Source organism: Staurois parvus, unplaced genomic scaffold, assembly GCF_062004578.1.
Source record: "Staurois parvus isolate SC_StPar_1 unplaced genomic scaffold, SC_StPar_1.0 ptg000715l, whole genome shotgun sequence".
NCBI classification, from domain to species: Eukaryota; Metazoa; Chordata; class Amphibia; order Anura; family Ranidae; genus Staurois; species Staurois parvus.
Genome location: NW_028318511.1, coordinates 5,566,288 through 5,578,937, shown reverse-complemented (window position 1 = coordinate 5,578,937; position 12,650 = coordinate 5,566,288). Strand labels below are relative to the sequence as shown.

The 12,650-nt window shown below is 41.5% G+C and overlaps 1 protein-coding gene across 5 annotated transcripts in view; it reads left to right on the top strand.

The window, feature by feature from the left end:
• Nucleotides 1-12,650, top strand: part of AP2A2 (adaptor related protein complex 2 subunit alpha 2) — a 148,270-nt gene that overhangs the window by 98,985 nt on the left and 36,635 nt on the right. For all 5 annotated transcript variants that reach the window (XM_089653548.1, XM_089653549.1, XM_089653547.1 and 2 more), the window contains exons 9-13: nt 3,349-3,517; nt 5,242-5,379; nt 5,466-5,648; nt 11,119-11,216; nt 11,908-12,139. In XM_089653548.1, the coding sequence (XP_089509674.1) occupies nt 3,349-3,517; nt 5,242-5,379; nt 5,466-5,648; nt 11,119-11,216; nt 11,908-12,139 (820 nt within the window). The remainder of the gene's footprint in view (nt 1-3,348; nt 3,518-5,241; nt 5,380-5,465; nt 5,649-11,118; nt 11,217-11,907; nt 12,140-12,650) is intronic.

Sequence of the window (12,650 nt, the reverse complement as noted above, 5' to 3'; positions counted from 1 at the left end):
ACAATAGAAGCCTGATGCTGAAATGCCCAATATATGCCAAAAGATCTAGAAGAATGAGCCTTAATCCGGAAGGGATGCCCTTACCATTCAGAGAATAGGCACAAGAAATGACCTGGTGAAATTTTCCTGCCAGTAGCGGATTACAATGCAAAAAACCCTTGGGCCCTTTTGGGAAAGACAAAAAGTGCATCCTATTTTTGGATGGGGGCTGTAGCTGTGATGTAAACCTACACAGCCTGCATGACATCCAGACAATGGAGGGACACCTCCTTAAAATGCTTAGGAGAATATCAATGGGAAGGCAAAACAATATCCTCATTTAGGTGGAAACCAAATACCACTTTAGGCAAAAATGAAGTGTTCATTTGCAAAATCACCTTATCCCTATGCAACAGCAAAAAGGGCTACCTACAGGAGAGAGCAGCCAGCTTAGGAACCTGTCTGGCAGAGGCAGTTGCTGCTAGGAAAGCAACCTTATGGGTAGGATCCACTAAAAGAACCCCTCAGCTCTTCCAAAGCCACCTTTGTGAACTGATCTGCAAGTACCAAGTGAAGGTCATACAGCATCCTAAGTACCTGACAAGGTCCAGCAATGTGAGCAACCCCTGATCAGGGTCCTTCGTCAAGGAATAAAAGGCTAGGGGGTCTCTGGAACAAAGGCCAGGGCCAAGACCTGACCTTTCAGAGTGCTCCAAGCCAATTTCTGACCCAGCCTCAACTGTAAAAAGGTGATTGACAACCCATAAAATAGTGGCGAGGATGAAAGTTCCACTGCTCATGTCATAGGTAATTTGCCATCCAAGTACTATGATACATCTTGTGCGAAGTTGTCTTTCTTACCTATGCTGCTTGAGAATCCGTTTCCAAAATAACACTCTCCCTTAGGATCTTAATTTCAACAGCCAAGCCATTAAAGCTAGCGTCTATGAACCAGGGTGGTAATAAGACTTTGCGACAGAAGGTCTGGTTGGTCTGGAGAAAGCCAAGGAAGATCTGCTAGCATGCAAAGAATGTTTGAGAACCAAGTCCATCTGAGCCAGTTTGGAGTCCCTAAAATCACCATTACCCTTTGTCTACTTCACAGGATCAAGATAGAACTGTAGTAGCAACTGAAGAGGGGAGAATAGATAGATCATTTGGAATTGAGCCTACAAAATCACCAGGCCACAAATCTGTCCAGTTTCCTGTTGAATCTGGATGCCAGAAAGTTCACTATTAGAGTCCCCTATCAACAACAGATTTCCAGGAACACCTCCAAGTTCAGCAACCATTCCCCCAAGGTCAACTCCTATTGACTTAGTCCCCCTGCCAGTTTTCTGCTTCCAAAGTATGTACGGTGGATATGGCCAGAACATTTATGCTTCCCTGTTCAGGGTGAGAGCTGTTTTCCTCTGAGATGGGTGTCTTCTTGTGCTGCCTTGGTAATCTGGTGCAGGCAAAAGGACTGCGTTTGCAATCTGCATTTGGGGTGTCGTTGGGAATACATTGACACCCGCAGCAGATTGCACACTCCGTGCCTTTTAAAGGCAGTGTGGGAAATGTGCATGGAACATTGGTTTCCCGCACCGCGTTCTGGTGTCAATGAACCCTCAGACCTGTAGAGCTCACAGCAGCGATGGACACCCTCTTGCTGCAGTGACCTGTCTTGATAGACTTCACTGTTCCCTGCTAACTATATTTTCTCAGACCGAAAGATGCATCCATCACTTAAGGACAGTAGCAAAATACTGAGGCTTGTATGGGAGTGGTTATATGAGGGAGTGTTAAAGCGTTGAGCTGCCTTGCCAGTGTTCATTCACCTGAAAGCCTAGCATATAACCCTTCCATTATGATTGAAAGCTTGTGTTGTACGATAACAAAATACTAATCTTTTGAAGCCTGGGATCCTTCCATAGTTTGATTGCTTTGTGTTTTTGAAGGGTTTAGGTGTATAGAACAATCCTAGCTTATTCCAGTTGCAAAGCAGAGAGCAGCAAAATAAAAAGCAGCTAATAAATTAAAGCATTGCAATACTTATTAAATAGGAGCCTGCAAAGAACCGCTATAATGTACCGCAATCCATAGTAATCAATGAGAACTCTCATTCTACTCATTTAGTAAAATGAAATTTAATTAGTTGCCCTGGACTTTGTGTATCATCAGTTTTGAAAAAAAAAAAATAGAGAAGTACATTGACTACCCTTGCCATCCTTCTAAAAATAGTAGTTGCCTGACTATCCTGCCAAAACATTTACTTCAGTACTTTGCTGACCTGATGTATTCATGTATATGTGGCTTAATTTTCTATATAATTGTCTACCTTCAGTAACTCAGAAAATGTTATAAAAAAGAAAAAGTAGATGTGAGCTACCTGAGTATTTCTTGCTCCTTTTTTAGCAGCCACTGGCTGTGCTAGTCAGAAGACAATCACTTTTAAGAGCTGGAAGCAGTGTTCTTGGGATGAGCAGCAGGATAGCAACAAAAACCCATGCATTCCTCTAATGAAAGTTTCCTGCAAGTCCAATATGAATTGCCTTCTGGATTTAGTGGTTTAAAAATGTTTAGGCTTGGGTAATAAGATTGTATCCAGTATGTGGGGGCTTAGAAGTAAATCTGAGATCTATATATTACCTCCAATCCCAGCAAGTCCACCTTTTTTAGGCTATAGACCACCTTTTTCTTCTGTTTCCTGTAGTGGCTATTGCATTCTTGTATTTATTCACATATATAGTGATGGGTAGTAATCTGACAGAAGGGCAAGCTTGTTAACAGAAGCTTTAGGGAAAAATGAGAGTGATGCAACCCAACCTGATCTAGAGCTAAATGCATGTAGCACTTCTGCAAAATTTGCTGATTAACAAATCTCCCATACTCTACCCTCCATTTACTTGTTCAGCCTGGAGCCCTTCTTCCCTAAAGCTGGAAAGTGAGAAGTTACCGAAGCCCCCCTTAGAGACTTGTACTTTCAGGGCTACCACCAGCCTTCCCTCTTTGATCTCTCCTGTGAATATTTTGTGGTGTTTAAGCATACAGATCCTATGAGCTGGGACAGACTTTCTCTGTGGTAAACACAAGGGTATATTCTCATTAATTAGAGATGTATAAGTGGGTATGGGCTTTTGGGTTTATGACAGAGAACAAAGTTTTTTGGCACACACTGCAAAGCGCAGGAGTTTTCAGATGGGAGGATTTAGAGAGAAACTCTTATGAGTGCAAGCCTTCGTCCATAGCAAGCAGCCTCTGTTATAGCTTTAAACGCCACCTGCATTCAGGTCTTTCCAATTCTGCAGCTCCGAAGGGAGATATCAGCACTACAGCCTACCAGGCCATTACACATAGCCCATGTGTCTCTTCTATCCTGCTCTCCAGTGAGCCCAATCTGCTGGTCCGGGCATGCAACCAGCTGGGCCAGTTCCTGCAGCATCGGGAGACCAACCTGCGCTACCTGGCATTGGAGAGCATGTGTACCCTGGCCAGCTCCGAGTTCTCACACGAGGCTGTGAAGACACATATTGAGACTGTAATCAATGCACTAAAGGTGAGCTGCCAATATGAACCCACTTGTCAATAGAATGTTTGTTAGTAGAAGTGTTTTATTAAATCACATTTGCAAGATGTTTTTTGCAACAGTTAAGAATCTTACTGGGGGCTGTTATTGCTGAACTCTGAGAAGCAGAGCTGGCTCCAGGGCATAGAACTATTGTCTTCAACAGAGAAGTATTTCCTAGAGCCAGCACAGTTTCCAGGAGAAAGATAGTAGCAGCCTCCAGTACTGGATGGTAGCCTTGACTGTTCCAGTTAACCACTGTTCTGATTGCTCCCCTTTTATTTCATAATTATTAATATTGTAAGTATTTTTGTTCTTAAAACTGTTACTAAATACAAAAAGATCTACTATCATGCTGTTATGTAAGCATACAGCCAGATGATACTCCTCAATCTTAGGAAATGGAAAAAAGAAAAAAGCAACCAGTAACTGTACATCATAATAGAGGAGATCAATAATATGATTTTCATTGTAATTGTATGATCTGTAACTTTTTATAAATTAACTAGTAAAGTGTTTTTGAATATAGCTGTATGCTACTTGTGTGCCTCACTCCATAGAGAGCCATTTGTTTCATATTTGTAGCAATAAATCGCTACCAATAACAATTAATTGTATTTTTAGTAGAGTGAACACCTCTGTATTCCTAGCCAACGTTTACATATAGCAAATAATGTGTTGCATGTAGTGTATTTGACACCCAAATTGGACCTTTCTTTTTCTTTTTTCTCTCGCTTGCATTTTTCGTTATATTCTGAAACAAATAATAATAATGGCCAAAAAAGCACATGTAGTAAAAAATTGTAAATGTCCTCTTATATTGATGGTTGGTTAGGTGAAGGGCCCCTTGCATTGGTGATTAGTGGGAGAAGCGTCTGTTATTAATGATCAAGGCAAATCATTTCTGGTTTTAATTGTGGTCAGTGTAGTATCCTCTTAAAGCTCAGTGGTCTCCAAACTGCAGCCCTTTGCTTGACTTTATCTGGCCCTTGGACACCAGCAATGGGGCACATTCCTTCCACTCACACCAATGATGGGGCACTATTCCTTTCCCTGATATCAATGGTTGGCACCATTCCTCTTCCTAATACAAGGGACTATTCCTTAGACTGACATCAACAATGAACCACCATTCCACCCACTGACACCAATGATCGGGCACTAATCCTTCCCCTGATACCAAAAATTGGAATTATTCCACCCACGAATACCAATGATGAAGAATTGTGTACTCCCATTGCTGCCAAAGCATTTTCTTTTCACACTAGCCACATTTCACTCACTCCCCCCAGAACATCTGAGGGACAGTAAACCAGCCCTTTGCTTAGAAAGTTTAGAGACCCCTGGTATAACAAAAGCAAAACTTGTTTTCTTTTTTAGTTTCATGTAGTGGAGAGTGATTAGAACACCTGTCAGGTTTTTATTGGTGCTGTGCCCCCATTAGAAAAATTCCTCCCTTCTATATGTTCTTTTTTGCATTATCACCAAAAGTTAAAGGAAAATTTTGGGTTGTTTTGGGTTGTCACCAGAAGAGGAAGACAGGGAAAATCTTATAATGTCATCAATAATATCACTATTATACTTGGACTTTCCCTCTAGAATTTAGTATATATGTGTAGTTTCAATGTATGTAATTTTCTTGTATTACACACTCTTTTTATGTGATCACAGAACAAATACTTCAGAGATTGTATTTTTCTTTCTTTCCTTTACAGACAGAAAGGGATGTAAGTGTTCGGCAACGTGCAGTGGATCTACTGTATGCAATGTGTGATCGCAGCAATGCTCAACAGATTGTAGCAGAGATGTTAAATTACCTGGAGACTGCAGATTACTCCATTCGGGAAGAAATAGTAAGAATTGCATTAGAATGCATATAGTCTGGGGTGATTTATCACATTCACGTACTTCTCATGATTCGGTTTTGCCTATTTTTCAGGTTCTCAAGGTAGCAATCCTTGCTGAAAAGTATGCAGTCGATTACACGTGGTATGTGGACACCATTCTTAACCTCATTCGTATAGCTGGGGACTATGTCAGTGAAGAGGTCTGGTACAGGGTAATCCAGATTGTCATAAACAGAGATGATGTTCAGGGATATGCAGCCAAAACTGTGTTTGAGGTGAGACATGAGCGATTTGCCTTCATTTAGCAAGCTATGATTGGCTAAAATGTCACAAGTATAAATGCATCAAGCTTTATTGAACTCTGTCAGATAGGGGAGACGTGGACAACAGAAATACGTACTGGACAGTATTCTGTGTTTCTTGTAAAAAGTCATAGACTAGTATATAACAAGTGGTTGTAAAGGCTGTAGGTTTTTTACCTTTATGTATTCTGTGCATGAAGGTAAAAAACCTTCTGTTTGCAGCAGCCCCCCAAGCCTCCCCCAATCCTTACATGAGTCCCCTCTGATCAAGCAACGTTCATGACTGCTGTCTGAATACTCTTCCTCCTCAATGGCTGAGACATGTCTCATTGGCTCTCTCTGCTGTCAATCTCAGCCAGTGAGCCAATGAGGAGATAGGGGGCAGGGACGAGCCGTGGCCCTATGTTTCTCATGGACACATAGAGCAGCGGCTCAGGGACGGGCATGCAGCGGTGGCCCCAGGGCGAGCGGCTTCCCACTGCTCGAGGGGGAGGAGCCAGGAGCTACAGCAGGGACTCGAAAAGAAGGATCGGGCTGCTCTGTGCAAAAACACTGCGCAGAGCAGGTAAGTATAGACATGTTTGTTATTTTAAGAAACAAAAAACAAACCTTTAGTGTCAGTTTAAGTCAATTACACTAATTAGTACAAAGTCACCTCAGAATTCAAATATAAATTAGTACAAGAGGTCAAAAGTAGCTTGTTTTTTAATACCACTGTAAATAGTACAGTGAATAGAAAATTATAATTCACTTGCTGCAAATTAGCATCCATAATTCACTTGCGGAGCACAATGATTAGGGGGGTTGAGCAGCTTAAATACATTTGCATCTTTGTAGAGTGCATAACCATTTTAATTCTGAAAACATTTTTGTGAACCTGAATAAAATGTTGTGCTTTATTGAATTAAGATTTCTAATCTTTGTGGCATTAAAGTGGTTGATCAGGCAATTTTTTAAAAATTAAAATAATACACATTATACTTCTCTGCTCTGTGCAGTGGTATTGCACAGAGCAGCCCTATTCCTCCTCTTCTGCATGTGCCGTGGACTGTACACTATGGGAGCACACGTGCGAGCACACTCTTGAGGCGGGCTGTGTCCATAGACACAGTGCTACTCAGGATATTACCACACCCCCCGCCTCATCACAGGATTGGACTGACAGCAGGAGAATGGCTCCTGTTCTCTGAGCCGCCTGTGAGAACAGTGAGTGAAGAGAAGAGATGCAACTGGGCAGAGCGCTGGATTGAGTAAGAAATAAGGTCATACAGCTGGTCATACATCGAAAGTTGGCCAGTTCAGCAGGGCCCGGTTGAATTTTGATCCATGTACGGGCAGGCTGGTTGTATAGCAGTCGATCTACTGATCAATTTCTGTACAACCAAGTGATTGGATTTTCCCTGGTGAATCAGCGCAGTGTATTCGGACAGTGAGGAAGTCTCCTTGCTGTCAGAATGCAATAGCACAGTGAGCAAGATCTTCTCCCCGCACCCGCTGTCACTATTTGAAAATGGCGCAGCTGTATGGGGCTCCGCCCACACAGCCATGTCATTCATTCACAAAGTTCTGTGAATGAAAGAATTAAAAGTACCAACAGCATTTGATGCTGATGCCTTGTAGTTCTCAATTAACTACCAGGGCGCTGTTGAGCGCTCTGCTAGTTCATAGATTTCCTCCTGTCGTCGTGTAACTGCCTGCCCATAGGGAGTATTGGGCAGACAGCTTACACTGACAGTCTGCAGGAGCCCTGCGATGGCACGTGCGATCTGCTGATAGCAGGTGCAATGCTTTCCAGGCTCCTACATAAAAAAAAAAGTAAATGCACATTTTTTACCTGCAAAAAAATTGTGAATTTATTTTTTAAAAAGGGTAACTTATCCTTTTAAGATCTTTGTTCAGGGTGTTTCCCTCTGCTTGTACCAGAAACTAAAATGTAACCTCCTGTGGTCAGATATTGGTGAAATGATCTTCACTGTATATGGGTGACACTTTTAAAGCCCCCTCTAGGTCATCAGTTTAGTGTTACGTAGTAGGTCTGGTGCTAGAATTATTGCTCTCATTCTGGTGTGCGTGACAATATGTAATGTGTGTCACAATTGCTGTTTTCACGTGTAGGCACTCTCTACGTGTTTTTGTTAATTTGTATATATGTGGGGGGTCCTCAAAAATTTGGGGGTGTTTTTATGTGCTTGGGTGTAACGTTTTTTACAATTAAAATAATTTTTTTTACCTAACTTATTTCTTTTTTTATTTAATCATGGGGGACAAAAAGTGATGTGATTTTGTTTTTTTTTTTTCTTTGGTGACCGGTTCTCTCTAATGAGACATGCAGAGTCTAATAGACCCTGCATGTCTCCTCTGTGCTTCGTTGAATGTGTGTCTGCTCCTCTAGCACCTGCTGAGCTGGTTCCGGGAGCGCAGATGGGCGAGCAGAGCCCAGGAAACATACCAGGAAGGAGGGGGGGGGGGGGGGAGTCTGGGGGCTTCCAACTTAGTGGGGTGTGTGGAAGCATATGGGTGGCACCATCGCTACCCGTATGCTTCCACCTAACAAGTAATAAAGTAGTATAAACAGAGGGTGCACCAGCCCAGTGCATTATCTTATCTTTAAAGCTCTGATGAAGAGGACACCCTCCTCGTAAGGTATCAGGTTTTCGGACATGTGACATCTTTTGAGCATACAAGAAGTATGGGTAGTGGTTCTGGCGGTTCATTTGATGTTTTATGATGTGCATGTCCTTTCCATTGGTTTGTGAGTATGATAACCTATTTTCCTCTTAATAAACTGTGCTTAAAGATAATGCACTAGGCTGGTATACCCGCTCTCTATTTTTCATATATATAGTGTGTTTGGACTATCCTCTGCTCATATGAAAATGATTCAGAGGAATCGGAGTCTGGTTCTCTTGTAGGCAGTACACTCTATCATAGTACTTTGCAAATAAATGTAAAATTACATACCCATTCCAAACATATAAACAACACTTTGTTTTAATCAAAATATTTGAAACCGTTTTCTGTCCTGGTTAACTGGAGTGAGTGCTGGTGATTTTGTGTAATGAGCACTAAGTTGCAGCAATCGGTCAAAAATCTTTGTACATTGTTCAGGCCAGCCTTTTTCAACCAGGTTGCCCAGGCACCCTGGGGTGCCTTCAGGGGTGTAGTAAAGAATAAAAGAGCGCACCACCCTTTGTGCCTTCAGGGTGCATTGGCAAAATGCCTAAAAATTGCCCAAATATTGTATACAATTGCATCAAACCTGCCTTTTAGTTACACAAAACCACAGTAATTTATAGTGCACCTTTACAACCTTCTAGCTGCTGGCATACTATCAATGATGTCATCAGTTGATGAGGAGAATAGGCACCTGCACAGCATCCTTGTTTGCCCTTCCCCCTGCGCTTCTCCATCAGCACTGGGGTCACATTAGCTGAGTGAGGGTGAGAATCTATGGGAGAAGAGAAACATTGGAATACTAGTCAGTACCAGTGTGCAAACGTGTATTTGTTGTGTAAGAATAAATCAACTATAACGTCGGGTGTTCTATGTGTTCAGATGTTGCTGCATAATGTAAAACTATTAGTTTAGTTTTTTTAGTTTTTCTTTAAAATTTTAGAATGGGGTGCCTCGAGATTGTGCAGAATTTTAAAGGGTGCTTTGATTGAATAAAGGTTTAGAAACACGGGCTCAGACTACTCTTACAAGAGGAATGGGCATCTCTGGTGGCTTAGGGCTTTTAATGATTACCGTTTCCACTCTTAACAAAATAGGCCAGAAAGGCTTGCCGTACCATGTTGTCATGGATTCTGTACAAGAATACAGATTGCAAGTTGGCATTAAGAGGTTTTTCTTTTAATCTTGAAGCAGAAGTTCAGTTTATGGATTGTCCCCGAGTCATCTGGAGCAGCTTCAAGACAGCTGGATGACTTAGAACTAATTAGTAGTAGCCCTGGTTTAGGGGCCTCACTTATTTAACCACCTCCCGCGCAAGGTGGTTCTCTCATTCTGGGAGGACGTCATATGACGTCACTGCGTGGCTCGGAGCTCGCAGCGCGGCGGTCGGCGGTGCGCTGTGTCCTCGGACTCAGCGGATCACCGATCACGGAAAGAGCCAAAGATGTCGGCTCGGTCATTTGATCAGCTGTGTCCAATCACAGCTGATCACATGTAAACAGGGAAATGCCGGTTATCGGCATATCTCTCCTCTCGAGCTGTCACGCTGACAGCTCGAGAGGAGAGCCAATAATCTGCTTTCCACGAAGGGGACATGTACACTGATCATCAGGGCACTGATGATCAGTGTGCCCTGATGATCAGTGTAGCCCCAGCAGTGCCTTATGTCAGTGCCTCGTGCCAGTGCCACATATCAGTGCCTAGCAGTGCACATCAATGCCACATATTGGTGCCCATCTGAGCTGCCTTTCAGTGTCACCTATCAATGCCAATCAGTGCCGCCTATCAGTACCAGTCAGTGCTGCCTATCAGTGCTATATATCAGTACTGCCTTTCAGTGCCCATCAGTGCCACCTACCAGTGCCTCCTCATCAGTGTCCATCAGTGCAGCCTATCAGTGCCCATCAGTGCAGCCTCATTAGCGCACATCAGTGAAGGAGAAAAATCACTTATATACAAAATTTTCTAACAAAGACTAAGAAAAAACTTTTTTTTTTCAAAATTTTCTGTGGTTTTTGGTTTGTTTAAGAAAAAATAAAAAACCCAGAGGTGATTAAATACCACCAAAATAAAGCTCTGTCACAAAAAAATGATAAAAATTTCATATGGGTACAGTGTTGCATGACCGCGCAATTGTCATTCAGAGTATGAGAGCACTGAAAGCTGGAAATTGGCCTGGGCAGGAAGGGGGTATAAGTGCCCTGTAGGCTATTGGTTAAAGTAGGAAGCAACATGTAGAAAAATGAACTGTGATATACAGTAGTTCTACATAAATGGAAAGCTACTAAATACTATTTATTTATTTTTGACTATGCTGAGCATTGATGGTTATTAATACTTGAAGACCCAACTCCAGCCAAAACATTTTTTTAAATTAGAGAATGGGGAAGGAAGAGTTGGAATTCTGCTGGGGTTTCTTGCTGTCTGTGACTCCACTGGGAGGATCTTGTGTCATGAAGCAAGAATGAGGGGATGGGGGAAATTGAGACATAAAGACACAGGCAGCATGGAACACCACACACTCTTGCCACTTTCCAATGTAAAATTTTTTTCCCTCAACCTATACAACACATTTCTTTTTGCTCCGCTACCAATACATTTACATTTTTTTTTTCTGATGGAGGGAGATCAGCAATAAAAACAAGTTCAACACTACAACCAATAAAAAAAATAAAGTGTAGTTGCCTCTAAGTGAGGTCCCATACTAACTTACATAATAATTTGTTTCTTATTTTGGGACTGTTGATTTACTTTTTCATATATTTTTCAGGCTCTCCAGGCTCCTGCCTGTCATGAAAATCTGGTCAAAGTTGGAGGGTATATTTTGGGCGAGTTTGGTAATCTTATTGCTGGTGATCCACGTTCTAGGCAAGTTTGAAAGCATGTGCAGTGATTACTATATGTATTTTAGTACATTGCCTGTATTTGGATGTCCCTTTATAGAGCTCTCCTTTCTGTTATTGTCTGAAGCTGATGAAACCTATGTAAATTATTACAATATGATGATTAATGTATGCATTTGAATGAAATGAATATCTGTTACTGTGCAGAACTTTTTGTAATTTAGTGGATCGTGTAGTTACAGTATATGGTGTACATAAATCCTCTAAAATGGCTTTCTCCTGAAAGTATTATATACCAATTCCTAAATCCTAGATCTATGTGTTAATAATATTACAGTAATACCTTGCTGTAAAGCTATGATACAATTGCATTAAAAGTAAGTCATGCTTGGTCCACACTTGCAAGTTAGTGTAGTGCAGCAGCCACATTTGTTTCTTTCAGGGAAGATACATTTTCCTAGCAGAGGGGAAGTCAAGTAGATGTCTATACGGATTTCTTGGGAAGTTTGGATATTCGATTTAAATGCAGGCTTAACATTATTTCTAATAAAATTGTTGTTCAGCTGACAGGAACATTTGACTTAGAGTAGCAAAAAACACACTTGATAATGTAAATACATTAGATTATTTACATTCTAATTGTGAATTACTATTTTCCATTTGGTGTACATTGCATTTATACTTTTTTTTTTTCTTTCTGTGTGTTTTCTCTACAGCCCTTTGATCCAGTTTAACTTGTTACACTCAAAGTTCCATCTTTGCAGTGTCCCTACCAGGGCCCTGCTCCTCTCGGCCTACATAAAGTTTATTAATCTCTTCCCTGAGATTAAACCCACCATCCAAGATGTGCTACGAAGTGACAGCCAGCTCAGAAATGCTGATGTGGAGCTTCAGCAGAGAGCTGTGGAGTATCTGCGCCTGAGCTCAATTGCCAGTAATGACATCTTGGTACGCCCATGGGGAGAATTCTTGAGTAATAAAGACTGACATGTTAGCAGCTTGATTCATTTCAGCAGCTTCGTTCATTTTATGTTTAGGCAGTAATGTTTTTATGTGATGTTTATAGCAGTTCTCGTACATAATATAAATTCACCCAGGGTAGACATTTAGGGTTTGATTTACTAAACGTGGAGACTGCACAACCTGGTGTAGCTCTACAAAGAAGCCAAAACGTTTCTAGGTTTTTTTGTCAAAGCTTAAATGAACAAGCAGAATTTAGAAGCTGATTGGCTGCCATGCAGAGCTGCAACAGATTTTGCACTCAAGTTCTAGTAAATCAACCCCTTAGTGTAGTAAAATATACACTAGATCCTTTCTGCATTGACGTGAACCCTACACACAGGGTTACTGATTAAAAAAAAGCTCAGCCTGTACAGAAGCAAATCTGGAAGTGTGATTATATCTACTGTGACCAGGGAGCAGTAAAGCGGGACATTTCAAGACACGTGCCATCGGAAAG